Below are 23903 nucleotides of genomic sequence, written 5' to 3' on the forward strand. Positions count from 1 at the left end.
TCTTGCCCTTGTGGAGTTTGCACATTCTCCCTGCGTCTGCGCGGATTTCCTCCCACAATGCAAAGATGTGCAGTTTAGGTGGATTGGCCAAATTAGTGTCCAAAAGGTTAGGTGGGGTTACAGAGATAGGGCGGACGACTGGACTCAGATTGGGTGCTCTTTCAGAGGGTTGGTGCAGATTTGATGGACCAAATGGCCTCCTTCGGCACAGTAGGGGTTTCTACGACTAAATCTCAATCCCCCGAGTGAACTGTAATATATGCAATGGAATGGTATGACATACTTGCAGGACACCTCATGCCACTTGATTTTAATGCCACTAGGGAGTACAATTCCAATGTGGTGTCAAACCAAAAGTTTTAAAAACCTGAGGAAGTTTGCTTTCAAATAGTCAAAATTAACCACCTCACAAAATAGATCATGGCATTGAAGAGCAACTCATATCCGAGACTGCTGAGTACCAGGCGGGATTTTGACAGATGTAAAATGGGTATTACCTTTATCCCATATCAGGTTTTGGCCCAAAACAACTACCAAAGAGATTGCCAATGAGTGTACTTACTGCTTCACTCGGTCGTAGTTCTCTCTCTTGTAGTCTGCTTGCTGAATAAGTTGTTTGGTGTCTGCTAGTTCCAAGGTAAGGCGCTGACAACGGACTTCAAGATCGGAGCGAGATCTCCTTTCAGATTCATAGCTCTAAAGATTTTAAGTGTGTCATAGGTCAAGTGCTAAACAAAATGTGCACGAATCATTTAGCATGGCATCATGGCTCTAAATTGGCCATATTTCCACAGAAAAGGGTCTCACTAACTCAAAAAAGGACCAAGGCGGTGAAAAGACACTTTTTTAAAATTTAGAGTACCCAATTCCCAATTAAGGGGCAATTTAACGTGGCCATCCCACCTAGCCTGCACTTCTTTGGGTTGTGGGGTGAGACCCATGCAAACACGAGGAGAATGTGCAAAGGGACAGTGACCGGGGCCAGGATCGAACCCGGGTCCTCAGCATCGTGAGGCAGCAGTGCTAACCACTGGGCCACCGTGCCGCCGCCCTCATGTGAAAATATAATCTATCTTCAAAATCTGTAAACACTAATTATTTCCTGGCTCGTCTCAGGAATTGCTAAATAGCTTACAGCTACCTGGCCCGTTCCAGACACTTGGCGGGGACGCCAGTCACAGGTCCTTTCTTCTACTTGTCAACGTAGAGATAAAAGTAAAGACAGAGATGCACAGGCAGGCATTACGATCCAGCAAATGGCAGGTTCAGAAATTCTGCATTTTGGAGTTATTTCTGTTTGTGCAAACTGAGATGACTGCCATTAGTGAGTATGCAAAATTCAATAGGAATAATTCTGTCTCGCCTTCCACACTTTGGGAATCCTTGAAGGCGGTGATTGGAGGAGAAATTCATTGTATATGGTGCATATGGACAGGGAAGTAAGGGTGGAGCGGCAGAGGTTGGTGGGTGATATCCTGGAGGTACTCGTGTGACCCTACCCTAACCTATCCTGCCAAACAGGAAGAAGCTGCAGACACAGTTTGATCTGTGGTCTACAGGGAAGGCAGTGAGACAGATGCGGCATTCGAGCTGGTCTTTTATGAGTATGGGGAAAAAGCCAGCTGACTCTAGCGGTGGCTTGGGTTTCGCCCCCAGATAAAGATTACGTAACGTTTGAGATGGGTTGGAGTTTCTAGTGGTGGGGGATGAGATGGGAAGAGTTGGAGGCCCCGTTAGGCCCAGAGGAGATGTGGAGGTATTGAGGAGCTTTGGTTCATTTTCAGGTTGCAAGTTGAATCTGGAAAAGAACAAATGTTTTTTTGTTAACCCCCCCAAGGGAGAAGAGCCAACTTGGGGGTGTTGCCTTTTTGCTTGGCCAGCTCAAGCTTCAGGTATTTGGGAGTCCGGGTGGCCCATGATTGGGCCCAGCTTCATAAATTGAACTTCGCAAGTCTGGTGGATAGGGTTAAGTCCAAAGTTGAGACAACCTTCCCCTGTCCTTGGCGGGCAAAATCCAGTGTATAAAATTGAATATTCTTCCAAGATTTTTATTTTTATTTAAATTGCTTATCTTCCTCCCTAAAACTTTCTTTGGGAGGGTCAATAGGTTGATCTCATCCTTCATATGGGCGGGCAAGACCCTGAGGCTCCGTAGAGTAGTTCTTCAAAGAAATAGGCAGTCAGGTGGCCTAGCATTGCCCAATTTGCTTTATTATTATTGGGGCGGTCAATGCTGAGAAAGTGCTGGGGTGGTGCAGTGACCCAGGCTTCATATGGGGACAGAGGTGAGGTTGTATAGGGGATCGAGTTTGGGTGCACTGGTGATGGCCTCGCTTCCATTTTCTCAGGCAAGGTACTCCACGAACCCGGTGGCCGAGCCCACTTTAAGGATTCGGAGACAATGCAGGCAGCATTTTAAGCTTGGATCCGTTTCGAGGATGACCCCTATCGGTGCTAATCCTTAATTTGAGGCGTCGAGATTGGACGCTACGTTTGGGGTGTGGGAAGGTAAGAGACTTGAGAGATTCGATGATTTGTTTGTGGAGAGATGGATTGCCTGCTTGGAGGAACTGTTGCCGAAATGTGGGCACGTAGGGCTAAGCTCGTTCAGGAATCTCTAGATAAAGAATTTTGTACGGGTGGCCTTTCCAACATTTCCCATGGCACCATGAACATCTATGTTGGAAAGGATCCTTTCGCTGACAGGGTCGGAGGAGGAGGGTAGCATGTCCGGTATTTATAGGTGAGTTCTGTCTGAGGATTTGGACTTGGCAGATGGGGTGAAGGACAAGTGGGAGGGGGAAATGGATAATGAGGTGTGGAGTGAGGTCCTTAGCAGGGTGAACTCCACATCTTCATGTGCGCAGCTTGATCTAATCCAATTTATGGGCGCGTCTGCCTAAAACTAGGATGAGTGGTTTCTTTCTGGAGGTAGAAGACAGGTGCGATCGGTGTTCTGGGGGCCGGCCAATCACACACACATGTTTGGGTCTTGCCCCAACTGGTAAGCTTTTGGGTCTCCTCATTCAGCACCATATCACTGATTCTGAATGTCGATCTGGGGTTTGTTTTTGGTTGTCTTTCTTCTCTTGGTGGAATAATAATACTCTTTACTGTCACAAGTAGGCTTACATTAACACTGCAATGAAGTTACTGTGAAAATCCCCTAGTCACCACATTCCAGCACCTGTTCGGGTACACAGAGGGAGAATTCAGAAAGACCAATTTGCCTGACAGCACGTCTTTTGGGACTTGTGGGAGGAAGCCGGAGGACCCGGAGGAAACCCACGCTGACACGGGGAGAATGTGCAGACTCCACACAGACAGTGACCCAAGCCGGAAATTGGACCTGGGACCCTGGCGCTGTGAAGCAACAGTGCTACCCACTGTGGTACCATGCCGTGCTGGAAGGGGTAGTTTTGATTGGTGGGGGTTTTGATTTGTTGGTTTTGTATATCATCTATTGTGGGTAATATGGGTTGTGGTGTAAAATTTATTGCGAAATGGGAATTTTTGATAAAAATACTAAGATGACCCACTGATGGGGACGCATAGTGCATCCATTATTTTGTAATATCACATGTAGATAATTGTAATATCACATGTAGACAGTTTGATCTCTGGTCTACAGGGAAGGCAGTGAGACAGATGCGGCATTCGAGCGGGTCTTTTATGAGTATGGGGAAAAAGCCAGCTGTCTGTTAGCTCATCAGCTGAGACAGGAGGAAGCCTCCCGGGAGATTATCCAGGTTAGGGACTCTAGCGGTGGTTTGGGTTTCGCCCCCAGATAAAGGTAACGTAATGTTTGAGATGGGTTGGAGCTTCTAGTGGTGGGGGATGAGATGGGAAGAGTTGGAAGCTCCGTTAGGCCCAGAGGGGAGTCCGGGTGGCCCATGATTGGGCCCAGCTTCATAAATTGAACGTCGCAAGTCTGGTGGATAAGCAACTTGATGAAGCAAGTCTGATCATAACTAGAACTGTATATTTTCACAAGATATGAAAGGAAACTGCTAAACAATTGATAATTCAGGGGCGGCATGGTAGCACAGTGATTAGCACTGTTGCTTCACAGCGGCAGGGACCGGGTTCGATTCCTGGCTTAGGTCACTGTCTGTGCGGAGTTTGCACATTCACCCAGTGTCTGCGTGGGTTTCCTCCAGGTGCTCCAGTTTCTTCCCACAGTCTAAAGATGTGCGGGTTAGGTCGATTGGTCACGCTAAATTGACCCATAGTGTCCAAAAGTTAAATGGGGTTGCTGGGATGGGGTGGAGGTGTGGGCATAGGTATGGTGCTCTTTCAGGGGCCGGTGTAGACCCAATGGGCCGAATGGCCCCCTTCTACACTGTAAATTCTATAATAACTGGCCTCGTCTTGCCAGCTGTTTTTCTACTTTCACCCCTCTGCATTGTGCTATTATGTAGCTGGGTAGTACAGTTACACCCCAAACTAGATGATGCTCAGACTGCTTATAGGAACGATGAACACCACTGTATCAAGCTAATATTTATCAAGATAATGTCAAAGACTTAAAACAGGTTTCTTTAAAAGTTGCAGTTGTATTGTTTCACCGCTTCCCAAATAGCATTAAAAAAACCTTAGTGCATGTCTGACTCAGCCATGTTTCACAGGCCATAGTTAGGTTCCGGGTAAAATATCAGTACTTTTTGTAGAATATAGCTGAAAGATCAAATTAAAGTGATGGACAAAGCTTCGAAGAAGAATAAACTGTCCAGTCTCCACAATACTTTGCTGATAAACCAAGATGTAGGGTTGACAGATTAAGTCACAATGATAGAAAATTAATAAATGCCTGTAAATACAGCTTTGAAAACTAGAAAGCCTCCAGGTAAAATGATCTGTCCAATTTTGGAGATGGTGTCACGCATTAAGACCAGGAGAAAACTAATTTCTATCATATTACACAGAAACATGAATGTTTGCCTGAATTGTTACGCAATCCACTATTGTAGATCAGTTTCAGCAGCTCACGTTTCTGTATTCAGCTTCACCTCTCACAAAGAGATCGCAGTATATTGGTAATGTCACTGGGCTAATAATCGTGTGCTCCAGACTAATGCTCTGGGGAACTGAATCCCACCATGGCAGCTGGTGGAATTTGTTTGCATTTAATAAAGTCTGGAACATAAAACTAGTCTCCGTAATGATGACCATGATAAATATCATTAAATGTTGTAAAACCCCTCTGTAATGTTCTTTACGGAGGGAAATCTGCCACCCTCACCTGGTCTGGTCTACATGTCACTCTCTCATTTCTGAGAGTCTGGAATCACACGTGGGTCAGACTAGGTAAAGATTGCGGTAAACCAAATGGGTAACCAGTCGTTTTCATGGCTATTATTGATGACTAGCATTTGATTCAGATTTATTAATTAAATTTCCTCCAGCTGCCGTGGTGGGTTTTATACTCATGCCTCCGGAGCATTAATCCAGGTCTTTGGATTGCAGGTCCAGTAACATTATAATGCTACCGTCCCCACAGAGGTTTACCTTGGACAGGACACTATGGGGGACTACAACATTTGGAATACTGCAAATGGCCATCCCAATAGAAACATGCCTTCCTTTCACCCCATCAGTCTTGGAATGCATTCATACTATAACCGCAACATCAGTAAGAGCTGATTTTGCTTTGGCATGGAAATGCGGGCTGAATCCAATGTCAGATTGGGCCCTAAACAATATAGCAGTTTCAATTGGCTTTGCTTCAGTTTGTTCAGGTCATCACACACCACCTGCTCTCCCAATTCCGCAGTGCTAAGGGCTCTCAACTTCATCTTGTTGACTGTGAATACTGACAGGTCGAAAGCTAAAGGGCTGTCAAACCTGCCTGGCACTACCAGCTGAAGCAGAACAGCTACAAGATGGAAACCAAAACAAGAGGATTTAACATTTTTTTTAAGGTGATAGTTATATTAACAGCGATAAGGACAAGTAGTTATTTGAAAATAAGTTTATATTAATGGATTAAGACTGATGTTTTCTTGTATGAAGCTAATAAACAAACATGTAGCACAGTGGCTAGCTCTGCAGCTTCACAGTACCAGGGACCTGGGTTTGATTCCGATCTTGGGTGACTGTCTGTGTGGAGTTTGCACGTTCCCCCAGTATCTGTATGGGTTTCCTCTGGTTTCCTCCCACAGTCCAAAGGTGTGCAGGCTAAATAGATTGGCCAAGATCAATGCGTGGGGTTATGAGGATAGCGCAGGGAAGAGTGGGCCAAGGTAGAGTACTCTTTCCAAGGAGCAATGCAGGCTCGTTGGGCCAAATGGCTACCTTCTGCACTGTAGGGATTATATCGGACAAACTCTCGGTGTGGTGCCAGTCGACTGTTTGGACGATCACTGCTTTTTAAGCCATCCACATCCATCAGCAATAAGGATCCGTGATTCAGAAAGAGTTAACAGGAAGGAAATTCAACAACAGGAGTGACATAAATATGAGCCATGAGTGGATTGGGAGTTAGAGAGTGAAATTAAACTGCAAAACATTTGGCAGAGGAAAGCAGAAGCTGCAGTCTAACAAAATGCACTCTGGAAAATACACAACAGAATGTGAGAAACTACTCTTTAGAAAGATAAATGGCAGGATTCTTCTGTTCCGCACCCAGACCATAAATTCCCGCCTCAGGTTAACGGACCTTTTAATGGTCCGTTAAATTATCTATTCTGCCCGTAAGATCGAAAAATTTACAAAAGGTTGTGAGATAACACCATACAATTTAAAAAGCGTGGTCCATCCAAAAGGTTGCCTGAATATACAGATCAGAATGTGGAAATAATGTTTGTTTTTTTATAAGTAGTTGTGAGATGAACAGTGCAAATCTTTACAAGAAAAACACTGTCTGTGCAAACTATTTGTTTAAATAAATCCACACAGGAATGGCTGCACTGTAAGTAGCTACAAACATGAGGACGCTAAGACGTTCAGATATTTAAAAAAACATCAAGAGTTACCCACCTCAATCATGCTGTTCAATTGATTTTTCTGGCTGTTGCTTTCTTCCCAAAGACTGGTTCTCTTTCGTCGAACCTCTTCAATGTCTTCTCTCAAAGGTTTCACCACTTCATAAAATCGTAACTAGCGATAAGAATGATGGTATGATAGATGATTACAAACATTATGATACCGTAATTACATGTACTACCTTCCACAATTTACGCAATAGGGTCTATTCCCCCAATGATGCTTCATGGACAGAGGATCATAACTTCCAACCAGCAGCGCAAATTGTCCGATGGAATTCCAAGAGTTTAACTGTGCTTACCCGCTCTGGAAAACGTGGCTGAAACCCCCGCAAGCTGGAGCTGCTTGGGTCCTGCTGCAAAAGAGACCCTGAAAGCCGCAGCGCAGTGCAACACCACGACCCCTTTTTTACTGAACCGGCTGTCGGAAAGCAGGTAGGTCTATCGGGCCCGGTGAAATTGACAGGCCAAGGAGAAGATGCCCAGCCATCAGGCAAGTGGATGAGATTTGGTTGGTTGGAGGTTTGGGGCGGGAGCGATCCTATGGAGGATGGGGGTGTCCCATGCAGGGCTCAGACTGGGTGTTTAAGATAGTTATGCTGAAATTAGAAGCGCTTTTCTTTCTTCTAACTGATTCAGTGTACTAGTGTAACACAGGTAGAACCGTCCAAAGTTAGTGATTTAAATTGTCCAGGTGAAGTTCGTTCTACTGGACAATTGCTGCATAAACCCTTACTGGGAACTTCCAAGAAACGTTCCCCAGCACATCTTTAGGTTACCCCCCAAATCCGACGTTGGGGAGTCAGGAAGTTACGGGCGATAGGAGTTTTAAACAGAGTGTAAACAAAAGCCTTCTCTAAAATTATGAAAATAAATATATATATAATTTACTTCTTCATGACAGCAGAACGTTATCATATTACAGTAGGATATGATAAAGTGTTTTGGTTAGATGTTAAGGTCCATAACTGCAGTTTGGTTCAGCCACACTGATTTATGTTCTTGCTCATGGCCTTTCTTAGATATATCTGCCCCTCAATCTGTATACGGCAGTTTTGTTGAAAGCATGACTAACCATTTCACTTGCTTACATCAGTGACTCTAAAGTCAGCTTAAGATGTATTTGACAACAACTTATTTTAACAATTTAACTACTTGCATTTATATGACACCTTTAAGGAGAAAAACACTGCAAGGACCACCAAGTCGTAAAACTATTTGGAGGGTCAACTATAGGCTGGAAGAGAGAGGTGGGATTTAAGGTGGGTCTTAAACAAGGGAGAGGGAGGTGAAAAAGCAGAGCGGTGTAGGGAGGAAAATCCAGACTTTAAGATAGATGATGGCATGGTTGTCAATATTAGATTGAAAAGATTGGGAGATGCAGAAGAGGCCAGAGTTGGAGGAAGAAGAGGTGTGAAGGGGTGGGGGAAGGTTACAGAGGTAAGGAAGGGATGAGGCCGCTGGGGCACTTAAACAAAAGGATGAGAATATTTTTTAAAAAGGGATTAGTGGATGGTGAGCCAAGGATGTTGAGTGAGCAGGACTTGGTGCAGGACTGAATTGGGACCTGCAGGGTTTTGGTTATGGCAGGCTTGAGGATGGGAGCCTCGCCAGGAAAATAGTGTGCCTGGACTTAGAACCATAGAGCTCCTACAGCACCGAAGGAGGCCATTCAGCCCATGGAGTCTGCACAGACCCTCTGAAAGAACACACTACTTAGGCCCACGCCTCCACCCAATCCCCATAATCCCATCTAACCTACACATCTTTGGACAGTAAGGGGCAATTTATCGTGGCCAATCGACCTAACCTGCACAACTTTGGACTGTGGGAGGAAACTGGAGAACTCGGAGAAACCCATGCAGACTCAGGGAGAACATAAAAACTCTACACAGACAAGCACCCAAGGCCGGAATCGAACCCGGATCCCTAGCGCTGCGAGGCAGCAGTGCTAACCACTGTGCCACCTTGCTCCCCCTATGATAGAGGTGAGGAAGAGGGTTTGAACAGCAGCTGCGCTGAAGCAGCAACAGAGATGGGTAAAGTTCGGGAGGTGAGGGTAGGCTTGTACTTTGCGGGATATGGAGTCAGACGTTCAATGTGAGGTCAAGAGGTTACAGGGGTTGCAAACACTCTGGTTCAATGTAAGATAGTGGCTGAATAAAGGGATTGAATTCATGGCGAGGGTATGGTTTTGTTCAGATGACACTTCTTTCCATTCTTTCTCTCCTGGGATCTCGCTCTCTCTTCATCCTGTCGTTGACTGACAATCATTCATGTTTCCCTCACTCTGTGATAAACACACCCATTCTCTCAATTTGTTCTCAACTCCTCCTTTATTTATTTTCTTTTTCTTCCCTCCATGCTGTCTCTCCTTGCACATGCTGCAATGTTAGCCTTAATCCACCAGAAATTCTATTTCAACCAAAATCCTGTCACCCTCACTCGTTATTTTCAATAAGATTAAAAATCCTCTACACATCTATAAATCCCCTAAAAGTCTTGGGCCAACCATTGTCTACCACATTTACCAGCCACACACCCCATTTGGTCCTCTGAATTGGGCCTAGACTAACCACCCCCAGCCCCACACCTCTATTAGTAGCCGGAGTTTCAGCCATTTGCTTTTAAACCTTATCACCTCTACTGCTAGATCGCTATTCCTGCTTCCAAAACTAAATTATTTAACTCACCTTTACAGCATCACTTCAAATTGTCTGACAATGGCCTAGTGGGGACCAACATTCCGTTTCAGGGATGAACCTTAGGATCATTTATCTACATTAAAGAATCTCTATAAATGCAAGATGTTATTGTTGAAGAGGAACCCAACTGCTTCTGAAGAGATATTTAATGCATGCCATTTAAATTCAGAGTAAGATGCAAAAGGCACGTTCTGTAGAAAATACTTTCAATCGAGATAATAGATGGAATTCTCCTGAGGCCCCCCCCCCCCCCCCCCCCCCCCCCCCGGGCAAGGGGGCAGATTTCAGTGGGAGGTCCAAAAATCGGTTTTACGCTGCCCTAAATTTACGGCAGGACCTTCCACTGGTGACTGTCATGACAGATTATGCAACCCACTATAGGCCAGCATGAACCTCACTTGCAGCCCGCTAATGGCATGTAGATAAAGGCTTAACCACCCATTTTTGATTCTCTTTTTAAAAAATAAATTTAGAGTACCCAATTCATTTTTCCAATAAAGGGGCAATTTAGCGTGGTCAATCCACCTAGCCTGCACATCTTTGGGTTGTGGGGGCGAAACCCACTCAAACATGGGGAGAATGTGCAAACTCCACACGGACAGTGACCCAGGGCGATATCGAATCTGGGACCTCAGCGCCGTGAGGCAGCAGTGCTAACCATTATGCCACGCTGCTGCCCAATTGATTCTTAGCGTTGCCAGTGGTAAAACATGCCAGCACGAAACGCACTTCGAACAATGTGGCATGCAGATGTCAGGACTCACGTGAACAATGCCTGGGATTGCCTCCGGAGTTTAGGATGGGGACCAACGGCAACTCTGTACCACCAAAGCAGTGGGTTGGGGGAAGCATCTATAAGTTCCAGATTAGATTGTCCTGGAGGAGGTCTATCAACCAGCCTCAGAATGTTCCTGGAGATCCATCTTCTTTTTCCGGTGATCCACCTTCTTCAATAGCAATGTTTAGCGCGTTTTCAATTTGGCACTCAGATAGCAAGGCGGTCTATGTGCTGTCAAGCCTGCCCCATCATGGAATATGGTGCAAAAACCCAATTACATAAGTAATGAGGTTGAGGCTGGAAGATGTGGCGTATTTTCCCATGTCCTCCACAGACGGAAACACTCCGCTAGCTACCTCCATGGGACTTTGTCCCCAGATGAGAAAATTCTAGCCAACGGGGGTGATTTTCAGCCCGCATTAGCCGGTACGGCGACACGGGCGGAAAATCCCGCGAGAATCAGAAAACGCGATTCTCGACGTCGAGAACACGTTTTCTGAATTTCCACAAAAAGTACATGTGGCACTATCAGGCCCAGCCCTACTAGTGATGTCGTAAACCACGCCTCCCATGACCCTCAAAATCTGGACTAAAATCTTGTCTGTGCTGCTGGAGAGCGACAGACCAGGCATCAGTCAGAGCCTGACACTGAAAAAATATGGGAAGATGCCACGCAATGATTTTCAAATACAATACTATGGCACCATCTGGTGGGCAAAATTTATCACAGCAGGTCCAGTAACACAACTGGAGGAAAATAAGCAGCACATTGTTTTTTTTAAGTGCACTACTGAATATTGAATTTACAATTGGACATAATCCAGGATACATTAAAAATTAACTGCTGCTGACAGGCTTACAGTATATTAACTTTCTTGTATTGTATTTTTAAACAAAAGAAAAAAGCCCTCAAAAAAATCAATAGCTTTGTAGAATCATACAATTTTACAGCACATGAACCGCCATTTAGCCAACCAGCCATGCTCCCGCTCTTTGAGAGAAAGAGTTTAGTTAGTTCCTCTGCCTGCTGCTTCTCTACACAGTGATGCCTTAGTAATGCTCTTTAGATTTTGTATATTAAGTCACTTAACCACCCCCCATGCAGTACTTCACAATGCTCCCATTCATCTTGGATGTTTCTTCATTCCCTACTCCACATTCCCTATTTTCAACAGGATCACAATATTTTCATGCTTCCCAATGTTTAAATGCACCCCACACATTCGTTTAAATCCATCTATTAATGGGAATTGTACAGAACTGCAGTTTATGGCAATTAAATATTTTCGTCTACAGTGCTATACAGTTAAAAGAATTAGATTACCGGGGAATCTCGCTGTTCGACTTTTACTTACAGACACATATTCAGGGATGGAAAGCTGGTCTTCAGACCTGGTTTTCAGCTCTGCATACTGATCTTCAGTCAATTCCAGATCACGCAAACTGCGACGAATGTCACCCGCTCGCTCTTGCAGCTGCTGATTTGTCTCTTCAAGTTGTTTCTGCCTCTCTAAAATGGTCTCCATTTCTTGTTTGCGAAGATCTTGACGTCTCCTGTGCCATAACGTAAAACCATTTGTTAGCAGGGGCTGCTATTTTACAAATGAATGTATTTTCTTTTTCCGCCATGTGGCAGAACTGAAACACCCTGGATAGAATTGGGATCAGAGAACTAAAAGTGTGAGAATGATTTAGTTATCGGAGGGAGCTATTCAAAATTGCACTTTGTATGTACCGGCCGTTCTGATTTCCGCCCTTCCAGTTCACCTCCAGATAGAGCAGTGGGCTCAGGTGATCTTGGCACTTACGCTAAATGTCCACTCACTTACCAAAAACAGAAATCTGAATTAATTCTATATTGGAAGCATTTTTTTGACCCACAGGGATTCTATCAGAGGGAGTGCAATTTTAAAGATTGGAAAACTGACTACCAGGACAGCAGATTTCAAATATCACAGTATCATACATGTTTGCAGACTTACCTGGCATCGTCCTGCTGAACTTTCAGCTGGTTCTCCAAACGGACCTGTAACAATTGCTTCTGGTGAAGGGAATCATTCAGCCTTTCCTCCAAGTCTTCTATCTGTGCCGCAGAGAAACAATGTGAGAAATAGGCACTCTAGGCAAGGGCGGGGAGTGTACTGGCTGAACTCAATTCATAGAATCATAGAATCCCTACAGTGCAGAAGGAGGCCATTTGGCCCCTCGGGTCTGCACCGACCCTCCGACAGAGTACTCCACCCAGGCCCAACCCCTGCCCCCACCCTATCCCCTCAGCCCCACCTAACCATTGGACGCTAAGGGGCAAATTAGCATGGCCAACCCACCTAACCTGCACATCTTTAGACCGTGGGAGGAAACTGGCGCACTCGGAGGAAACCCACGCCGACACGGGGAGAACTTGCAGACTACACACAGACAGTCACCCAAGGCTGTAATTGAACCCGGGGTCCCTGCTGTTGCGAGGCAGCAGTGCTAACCACTGCGTCACCCTTAATTAGTTTAAAACAACCATCCAGAATGATGTTTACCTCTGCAGGGTCCAAACGACACAAAGGTGGAGGTTGAAATCGTCTTTGAAATCTCACAAATGGGCCACGAAAGTTCAAAGATGGATGGAACTTCAAAAATATTTGGAAGAAAAGTCACGCTCATATATACATTGTTAGATCTTTTCTGAAACCTGGAAACACCACTTGTCCGGAACATTTTTTCAGCTGGTCCTGCAATTCTCGTACTTGCCACTCGTGATGCCACAACCGTCAATCTATCAGAAATTTTAAAAATGCAGGATTGTCCCATGAATCATTTTCTAAGAATCTGCTGTTGTGTAATAAATGTTGTTAGAAAGTATAGGTACTGGTAGAACCAATTTTGTTTTCTCCATTCAAAGAGAATATAGTGTTGGGGAGGCAGTGGCCTAGTGGTATTGTCACTAGACTGGGGATCCAGAGGCCCAGGTTAATACTCTGGGGATCCGGGTTCAAATCCCACCACGGCATGTGGTGGAAATTGAATCTAAAAAATCTGGAATTCAAAAGTCTAATGATGACTATAAAACCATTTTCGAATAGTATAAAACACCCAGCTGGTTCACTGATGTCATTTAGGGAAGGAAATCTGCCAACCTTACGTGATCTGGCCTACATGTGACTCCAGATCCACAGCAATGTAGCTCCCTCTTAAATGCCCTCAGAAATGGCCTAGTAAGCTATTCAGTTGTATCAAACCGCTACAAAGTCAATAAAAAGAAACCTGACGGACCACCTGGCATTAACAACGGCAAAGTCAGCCCCATCGACCTGCGAAGTCCTCCTTACTAACACCTGGGAGCTTTTGCCAAAGTTGGGAGAGCTGTCTCACAGATTAGTCAAGCAACAGCCTGACATATTCATACGCACGGAATCATACCTTACGGACAACGTCCCAGACCCCACTATCACCATCCTGGGTATGTCAAGTATGTCTTGTCCCACCGACAGGACAGACCCAGCAGAGGTGGCGGCACAGTGTTATACAGTCGCGAGAGAGTTACCCTGGGAGTCCTCAACATCAAATCAATATTGAACACCACTGAGAGGAAGCACTGAGGGTGGCCAGGGTCACAGAATGTACTCTGGGTTGGGGACTTTAATGTCCATTACAAAGAGGGCTCAGTAGCCCCACTACTGACCGAGCTGGCTGAGTCCTAAAAATATAATTCATTGCCACAGAGGGCGGTGGAGGCCGGGACGTTGAGTGTCTTTAAGACAGAAATTGATAAATTCTTGATTTCGCGAGGAATTAAGGGCTATGGGGAGAGAGCGGGTAAATGGAGTTGAAATCAACCATGATTGAATGATGGAGTGGACTCGATGGGCCGAATGGCCTTACTTTCGCTCCTATGTCTTATGGTCTTATGTTCTTATAACTGCTAGACTGGGTCTGCAACAGCTGAGGAGGGAATCTCGTCCTCACCAACCTGCCTGCTGCAGATACATCTGTCCATGACAGTATTGGTAGGAGTGACCACCGCACAGTCCTTGTGGAGATAAAGTCCTGTCTTCACATTGAGGATACCCTCCATTGTATTGTGTGGCACTATCACTGTGCTAAATGGGATAGATCCAGAACAGATGTAGCAACTCAAGACTGGGCATACATGAGGGGCTGTGGGTCAGCAGTAGCAGAATTGGGCTCAGCCACAATCTGTAACCTCATGGCCTGGCATATCCCGACTCTACAATTACCATCAAGCCAGGAGATCATCCCCGGTTCAATGAAGAGTTGCAGGAGGGCATGGCAGGAGCAGCACCAGGCATACTGAGAAATAAGGTGCTGACCTGGTGAAGATACAATATAGGACTACTTGCATGCCAAACAACATAAGCAGCAAGTGAGACAGCTAAGTGATCCCACAACCAACTGATCAGATCTAAGCTCTGCAATCCTGTCACACCCAGCCGTGAATGGTGGGGAACAATTAAACAACCCACTGGAGGAGGCTCCACAAATATCCCCATCCTCAATGATGGAGGAGCCCAGCACATCTGTGCAAAAGACAAGTCTGGAGCATTCGCAATAATCTTCAGCCAGAAGTGCCGAGTGGATGATCCACATTGGTCTACTCCACCAGCATCAGAGATGCCAGTCTTCAGCCAATATGATTCACCCCTGGCACTGGGTACTGAAAAGGCTTTGGATGCTGAAAATACTCCGGGAATAGTACTAAAGACTTGTGCTCCAGAACTTGCCGTGCCTCTAGCCAAGCTGTTCCTGTACAGCTACAACACTGGCATCTACCTGGCAATGTGGAAAACTGCACAGGTATGTCCTCTACATAAAATGCAAACCAATCAATTACAGTTCTATCAGTCTACTCTCAATCATCAGTAAAGTGATGGGATGGGTCACCAACAGTGCTATCAAGCAGCACTTACTTAACAATAACCTACTCACTTACACTCAAGTTTGGGTTCTGTCAGAGTCACTCAGCTCCTGACCTCATTACAGCCTTGGTTCAAACATCGACAAAGAGCTGAATGCCAGAGCTAAGGTGAGAGTGACCGCCCTTGACATCAAGGCAGCATTTGATAGACTAGGGCATCAAGGAGCCGTAGAAAAACTGGAGTCAATGGGAATCAGGGGAAATACTCACTGGGTGGAGTCATAACTAGCAGAATGGAAAGCCGGCACGGTGGCGAAGTGATTAGCACTGCTGCCTCACGGCACTGAGGACCCGGGTTAACCCCGGCCCCGGGTCACTCTTGGTGCAGAGTTTATGCATTCACCCCATGTCTGCATGGGCCTCACCCCCACAAGCCAAAGATATGCAGGGTAGGTGGATTGGCCACCCTAAATTGGCCCTTAATTGGAAAAAAATAATTGGGTACTCTAAATTTATTTTTAAAAAGAAAGGAAGTTGGTTGAGGTTGTTGGAGGTCAGTCATCTCCGTCCAGGGACATCACTACAGGAGTTCCTTCGGGTAGTGTCCTTAACCCAACCATCTTCAGCTGCTTCATCAATGACCTGCCTTCCAACATAAGGCCAGATGTGGGGATGTTCGCTGATGATTGCACAATGTTGAGCACCATTTTCAACCCCTCAAGACACTGAAGCAGTCCACGTGCAAATACAGCAAGACTGCCAATATCCAGGCTTGGGCTGACAAGTGGCAAGTAACATTCATGCCACACAAGTGCCAGGCAATGACCATCTCTAATAAGTGAGAATCAAACCATCGCCCCTTGACAATCAATGGCATTACCATCACTGAATCCCCACACCTATCAAAATCCTGTGGTTATCATTGATCAGAAACTGAACAGTCGAGCCACATTAATACTGTGGTTATCAGAACAGGTCAGAGGCTAAGAATCCTGCAGCGAGGAACGCACCTCCTGACTCCACAAAGCCTCCACCACCTAACAAGGCACATATCAGGAATGTGATGGAATATTCTCCACTTGCCTGAATGAGTGCACACCATCCAGAAAAAAGCAACTCGCTTGACTGGCATCCCTTTCACAAACATTCACTCCCTCCACCACTGATACACAGTGTCAGTCGTGTGTACCATCTACAAGATGCACTGCAGGAACTCACCAAGGATCCTTAGGCAACACCTTCCAAACCCATGAGCGCTACCTTCTAGAAGAACAAGAACAGCATATTCCACCATTTGGATGTTGCCCTGCCGAATTGGAACTATATCGCCGTTCCTTTACTGTTGCTGGGTCAAAATCCTGGAACTCCCTCCCTGATAGCACAATGGGTGTACCTACACCACATGGGCTGCAACCGTTCAAGAAGGCAGCTCACCACCAACTTCTCAAGGGTAATTAGAGATGATCAGCAAATGCTGGCCCAGTCAACGAAGCCCACATCCCGTAAAAATTATTTATTTTTAAATTCACTGAGGGTAGGACTCCTAGTTAGTTGACAAGGGCAGATCAGCATTATGGAAACAGTTAATGCTTTAGGGCACATTAAAGAGCTTACTTTGAGGGAAGCACGATGGCGCAGTGGGTCAGCACTGCTGCCTCACGGCGCCGAGGTCCCAGGTTCGATCCCGGCTCTGGGTCACTGACCGTTTGGAGTTTGTCCATTCTCCCCGTGTTTGCGTGGGTTTCACTCCCACAACCCAAAGATGTGCAGGTTAGGTGGATTGGCCACGCTAAATTGCCCCTTAATTGGAAAAAATGAATTGGGCACTCTAAATTTACTTTAAAAAAAGAGCTTACTTTGGTGAGGTATTCCACCTTCAGGTTGTCAATGACCAGGTTTTTCTGCGATAACTCAATTTTCAGGAGTTGTAGGTTGTGAAGGAGCTCCTTCCTCTCAATGAGCTGCTTGGTGACTTTAGTGGAGGCTTCTCTCTCTTCTGAAGAAGAAATGTCATCCGTAGGCACAGTCGTTTCTAAACTGATGTCCTCAGACTCAAATGAGCTGGAAACGTGGGCTTTGTTATCATCTTTACACTTCTTCCGAGACATGGCTTTCTTCTGGAAGATTTAGTGCGACGCTGGGTGAAGACACGGGATCTTAAATATGAAATAAAGAATTTTTAACTCTCTCTTCCTCAAAGGTGATGGCGGACCAATCGCCTCCTCTTAATGACCTACAGAAACAGATTACAAATAACATAGAAATTGGGTTTTAATAAAGCAGCATTCTAAAAGGAATATGAACAGGAAAAAACAGTTTACACCAATAAAAAATGATCATGTTGAAAATTCTTGTGTCCAAGTCAGGGGAGTAGCTGTTCTTTTTTGTATTCATTCACAGAACATGGGCATATCTGGTAACACCATCACGTATTACCCATCCCTAATTGCTCAAGGTGGTGGCGGTGAGCCGCCTTCTTGAACAGTTGCAGTTCTTACGGAAATACTCAGCATGTCAGACAGCATCTGACATGGAGATAAAGATCAGAGTTCACGTTTCAGGCCTGTCACAGACCTGAACGTTAATGCTGTTCTTATCTCCACAGATGCTGACAGACCTGCCGAGTATTTGCAGCATTTTCTGTTTGTATTTCAGACTTCCTGTAGTATTTTAGGGAAGCACAAGTGGATAGCACTGTGGCTTCACAGTGCCAGGGGTCCCAGGTTTGATTCCCTGCTGGGTCACTGTCTGTGCGGAGTCTACACGTTCTCCCCGTGTCTGCATGGGTTTCCTCCGGGTGCTCCGGTTTCCTCCCACAGTCCAAAGACGTGCAGGTTAGGTGGATTGGCCATGATAAATTGCCCTGAGTGACCAAAAAAGGTTAGGAGGGGGTTATTGGGTTATGGGGATAGGGTGGAAGTGAGGGCTTAAGTGGGTCGGTGCAGACTCGATGGGCCGAATGGCCTCCTTCTGCACTGTCTGTTCTATGTTCTATTTTGCTCTTGCTATCTGTAAAGTGTAAGTACACCCACAATGCTGTGAGGTGGGAAGTCCAGATTTCACCCAGTGACAGTGAAAGAACGGCGATATAATCCCAAGTATGATCGCAAATTAAGATGGTGTGCATCGTGGGAGGGAAATGTGAAGGTGGTGGTGTTGCTATGAATCTGCTGTCCGTGACCTTCTGGATGGTACAAACCATGGGTTTGGGAAAGGATGCCGTCAGAAGTCAATGCATTTTGCAGATGATACACATGAAGCCATTGTACATTATTGGTGGAGGGAGTCATGTGGTGTTGGTCAACAAGGTTCTTTTGTCCTGGATGGTGTTGAGCTTCTCGAATGTTGTTGGAGCTGCATTCATCCCAGGCAAATAGAAATTATCCATCGTACTCCTGTCTTGAGCCTGGTAGGTGGTGAAAAGGCTTTGTAGAGTTAAGAGGAGAGTCGGGCCTGCTCTTGTAGCTACAGCAGGGGTTCCCAAAGTGATGTCTGTGGAAGCCTCCCAGGGGTTCCGTGGCAAGACAGGCATATTTGTAAAATTTGAAATATAACTATCCAAAACTTGTCCAATCAGAGGCTGGTCAACATGAGGGGACTATGTAGCTGGTGAATGTATTTGTGACCGTGTGCCTCTTCCCAATTTCTAATATACTCATAGATATAGCTCGAAAAAACTTGTTCACATTTGATTTGTTTTCTCACTTATTTCACGGTAAGAAAAAAAGCCCGTCGATATTACGCTTGGGATTCCCTGATGAACCTGGGAGATCACTAAATTCTATGATCACTATTCCGTGGCTCGGAAAGTTGGGAAAGCCTGAGCTACAGTATTTATATGGCAAGTCCATACACATCTCTGGTCAATTGTGATCCACTCAGGATGTTGCTGGTGTAGCATTCTATGGCAGTAATGAAACTGAAGGTCAAGAGTAGACTTCCTCTTTCTGCATGTGGTCATTGCCTGGCACTTGAGAGATGCACATGTGGCTTGCCACTTCAGGTGTTTCTCCAAAATTCTCCTGCATCCAATCATTCAATAGCCTTGTCCCCCCCTATCTCCACAACCTCTTCAAGTTGTACAATCCTCCAGAAGAATCATAGAATGGTGGTTAAAGCACAGAATGCATTCATTCAGCTTGCTGAGTCCATGCCTGTCTTCTGCAAGAGCAATTTAGTTGATCCTCATGGCTTTGCAAACTTTATCATGTTCCTCCAAGGCCATGGATGCGGCGTTTGTCATCTTCAGGACGATCGCTTTTGCCTCCCGGACCCTGGCTGCGGCCAAACGAAATATGCCCTGGCACAGGATGTTGAATTTACTCAGTGCATAATTCCACCCCAGCCCCCGCCGCAAAAGCTCTATTCCCAATTCCTCCTCCCATTTCCGTCTTATTTCCCCCACCGGTGCTTTCTTCGTATCCAAATTTACTTTGTATTGTACTTTGCAATCCTCCCTTCCCCCAGCTCATCCTGAATTTGCAATTTTTCCAATAGCGTATACTTTAGCAGCTAAGGGAACGAGGGGAGCTCCTTCCGCACGAAATCCTGCATGTACTTGAATTCACTCCCGCCCGGCAGCTGGAACCTCCCCTGCCACTCCTCTAGCTCGTGAACCTCCCCTCTATGAACAGGCCCCTTACCCGCTCCACCGCTTCCCTGTGCCAGTTCCTGTATGTCATGTCGAACCCTGCTGGTATGAACCTATGATCCCCACATGCTGGGGCCACTACTGACATACCCGACACCAAAGAGCCGCCTCAGCTGGTTCCATATCTTGAGCGACAAACACCACATGGAGACGGTTGGTATACCTACCCGGGGAGAACGGGAGGCGTACCAGCACCAGGGCCCTTAAGAATGACACCATGCAGGTGGCCTCTTCCATCTGCACCCACTCTGAACGCCCCTCCTCCAACCAGCGTCTCGCCTTCTCTGCATTCGCTGCCCATTAGTAATACAGTAGGTTTGGGAGCCAGCCCTCGCCTTCCTCTCTGTGTGCAAAAAAGCCCTCCGGATCCTAGGCATGTTACCTGCCCTTACAAAGGGTGACACAGTAGAACAGGGCGGCATGGTAGCACAGTGGTTGCTTCACAGCGCCAGGGTCCCGGGTTCGATTCCCGGCTTGAGTCACTCTCTGTGCGGAGTCTGCACGTTCTCCCTGTGTCAGCGTGGGTTTCCTACGGGTGTTCCGGTTTCCTCCCACTAGTCCAGAAAGACGTGCTGGTTCGGTGAATTGGACATTCTGAATTCTCCCTCCGTGTACCCGAGCAGGTGCCGGAGTGTGGTGACTAGGGGATTTTCACAGAATATTGGAAGGGATTGAAAAATAAATAAAACGGCAAAATGTTCATTTTTCACAGTCTGTAAGTTGTTGCGGAACCAAGGACAGCGGCAGGTTATCCCACCTCCTCAAACCCCCTTTTACCCGTGGCCAGATTCTACTTATGCTCAAATACCGAAACCTTATTTTGGCCAACTTAAATGGCAAGGCATCCAAATTTGCACTCCTTCTCTGGACATTCACCGAGACTACCTTGCTTTTTGTCACATTCAGTTTGTACCCAAGAAAACTCCAAACTTTCCCACTAGGTCCATTATTTTCCCCATACACTCTAGCGGATTCTAAACATACAGCAACAAATCATCGGCGTACAATGACACCCTGTGCTCCCTACCTCCCTTTACGATGCCCTCCCACTCTCGACGCCCGGAGCATAAGAGATAAAGGCTCGATAGCCAACACATATGACAGCAGGCATCCCTGTCTAGTGCCCCTATGCAGCCTAAAATATTCCAAATTCATTGTATTCGTTCTCACACTTGTTGTCGGGGCAGCATACAGCAAACACACCCATGAAATGAATGTCGTCGGATGGTCGCCATTTTATCATCAGCGATCACCAGCCCTTCCGTGAAGACAAGGCGATACTGCCAATAGTGTCTACGAGGATCCAGCGCAGGGCTCCATTATCGGCTGCTTACGAATACTCTTTCGAGCACGGCCAGGGACCTAGACTGCGCAGGCTGACGCTTGAGCTGTCTTCCCCTGCAGATAGCATATGCAATCCCGCCTACGGCAGACAACGTCCTGAATTTCATGGACTCCTTGCCTGTCAACGCCCCGTCTGTTCGTGACTGGATGCAAACCGACCCTGTACTTGCCAAGGTGCGACATCTGGTCCTCTACGGTGGGCAGCATCGACAGCTACCAGAAGAGTTAACCGCTTTCTCCTCAAAATTCTCAGAGCTGAATGCAAGGACGGAATCCTCCTGTGGGGCACCAGGGTTGTTGTCCCAGCGAAGGGACAGGCTGTTGCGTCGAAGGACCTTCACAGCAGACATCCGGAGTGTCCAAAATGAAGATACGGGCGAGAAGCTACATCTAGTGGCCGGGTTTGGACACAGATTTCGTGACAGCACCCCAACACCACTGGAGTGGCCCTGCATTGTGGCTCGCATACACAATGATTTTGCCGATCGCTTCTTCGGATCGATGTTTCTCATCCTGGTGAATGCCCGCTCAAAGTGACAGGAAGTCCACAAGATGATAATGACCACATCCCAGGCAACCATCGAGCGATTGCACATTATTTTTCCACCTACGTAATCCCTGTGGTACTTATGATTGATAACGGGGCCTTGATCACAAGTGAAGAGTTTTGTGAAGAGCAATGAGATTCGCCACGTCTACACCGCCCCACATCATCCAGCATTGAATGGTTTGGCAGAGAGTTGAATTAGGACTCAGGAAACAGAAGTCAGGCTCGATGGATGCAAGACTGGCAAGATTTTTATTCTCGTACAGGACCACGCCACACTCAGTAACTTGGGTAGGCTACGCCGAAATGTTAATGGGTCGTAGGCTTTGTACATGACAGTTTGATTCTACCAGATGTTGGCGTGAAAGTGCGCTGTAACCATGATTTGCAAGAGCGTTGCCAATTTCGATGTCGACTTCTTTGACACTTCGCACCTGAAGGCGCAGTGTTTGTTCGTAACTTCAACAACGGTGCTTGCTGGCTCTCTGGGATTTTCGTCCACCAAATGCTATCAGTCACTTACCAAATTTAGGTCCGGGGGTAACTAATGAAACGGCACCTAGATCACATTTGTTCACGGAGATTGTTCCCTCCTGAAGTGCCTCGAAAGATGCCTGTCCTGGATCTTCCGGCTCCATTGCCGAAGCAGCCTGGGTATGACGCCTCCAGTCTCTCTCAACGCCGACATGTCTGGTGTTTTGTCATCCGGCTCAGAAATGGGAGACGCAAACCTCTTGAAGTGTCTGGCGCTGACTCCATAGTTCAGTCGCCTCCTGACGGTCGTCCACCACCGACTGATCTAGAGCATCAGCTCCACAATGACTCATCTGAGTCAATGAGATGCTGAAGCCCTCCGATTGCTCCTCCTTCTCTGTGTCATCGCTCGTCGAGGTGGTCTTCGGACCTTGTGGGGGAGGATTGTAATATTCCGCACGGACCTACGGGGTGAGAACATTCATCTTCATCGTTCTCTTTGCGGTGTATCTCAATTAACCAATGTATACAAGGTCGGCCAGTAAAGCACCGACCAGAAAGGAACCTGGTCGGGATCTACCGGGTAGTGCATACATCCTTTGTGCAAATAAACTTTGTCCTTGTTTTACTCGGTGCGGACTTTCCGTGTTCTTATTAAAGTCCTGCTTTGTTCTTGTGATTCTTGTTCTTTCTCCTGCCTTCCCCTTTTCTTGACCGAAGGAATGAACTTTTCGGGAATCCTCCAGCATCCGCATTGAAAGGGCAGCATGGTAGCACAGTTGCTTCACAGTGTCAGGGTCCCAGGTTCGATTCCCGGTTTGGGTCACTGTGCGGAGTCTGCACGTTCTCCCCGTGTCTGCGTGGGTTTCTTCCGGGTGCTCCGGTTTCCTCCCACAGTCCAAAGATGTGCGGGTTAGGTGGGTTGGCCAGGCTAAATTGCCCTTAGTGTCCAAAACGATTGGGTGAGGTGTGGGTGAGGTTACAGGAATAGGGGAGAGGTGTGGGCTTAGGTAGGGTGTTCTTTCTAAATGCCGGTGCAGACTTGATGGGCTGAATGGCCTCCTTCTGCACTGTAAATTCTTTGTCTGGATGAAAGGATTTGGAACACCCCCACCTCCCATAAGGACGATTAGCCAGTCCCCCCCCCCCCCCCCGGTGCATTTCCAAGCTGTGTCTGACTTCCAGCATTTGCCAGAGAAATGCAATCAATTAAAGTTGCTTTTAAACACAGCATCGCCATTTGAAGCAACTTTTGTTCCCCAAAGGGAAGAGGATCGATCGCCAACTGTTTTACACACAAGCAGCGTTAGTTGTGGCTGTTCAGGCCCATAGCAACCGTGGCCCTCCCTTAGTCAGCTCCCCAACCCCAGTCTGCTGAGTCAGACTGGCACCGACTTACCCAGCTGGACCACCGCTAGAAACCCAAACACACCTTCACTACAACTTGAAAATGCCGCCTCGACCCCCACATCCACTCACCACCTCCACAACCGATAGGACCCCGAGTAACGCCAACGAGAGACCAGCAGCGCCCCCTGCACCGGAGGACCGCGT

The 23903-nt window shown here is 46.6% G+C and overlaps 1 protein-coding gene across 3 annotated transcripts in view; it reads right to left on the minus strand.

The window, feature by feature from the left end:
• The window catches only part of pibf1 (progesterone immunomodulatory binding factor 1), a 135395-nt gene extending 111492 nt beyond the window's left edge, over positions 1-23903 (minus strand). The window contains exons 1-6 of one of the 3 annotated variants that reach the window (XM_038818594.1): positions 23829-23903; positions 17190-17566; positions 12449-12549; positions 11822-12020; positions 6979-7098; positions 563-696 (exon numbers count right to left, since the gene is read on the minus strand). In XM_038818594.1, coding sequence (XP_038674522.1) covers positions 563-696; positions 6979-7098; positions 11822-12020; positions 12449-12549; positions 17190-17441 — 806 coding nt within the window. In that variant the 5' untranslated portion in view covers positions 17442-17566; positions 23829-23903. Of the gene's footprint in view, positions 1-562; positions 697-6978; positions 7099-11821; positions 12021-12448; positions 12550-17189; positions 17567-23748 lie in introns of all 3 variants that reach the window. The other 2 variants (XM_038818592.1, XM_038818593.1) reach the window with 2 other exon arrangements.

Source organism: Scyliorhinus canicula, chromosome 14 (genome assembly GCF_902713615.1).
Source record: "Scyliorhinus canicula chromosome 14, sScyCan1.1, whole genome shotgun sequence".
NCBI classification, from domain to species: domain Eukaryota; kingdom Metazoa; phylum Chordata; class Chondrichthyes; order Carcharhiniformes; family Scyliorhinidae; genus Scyliorhinus; species Scyliorhinus canicula.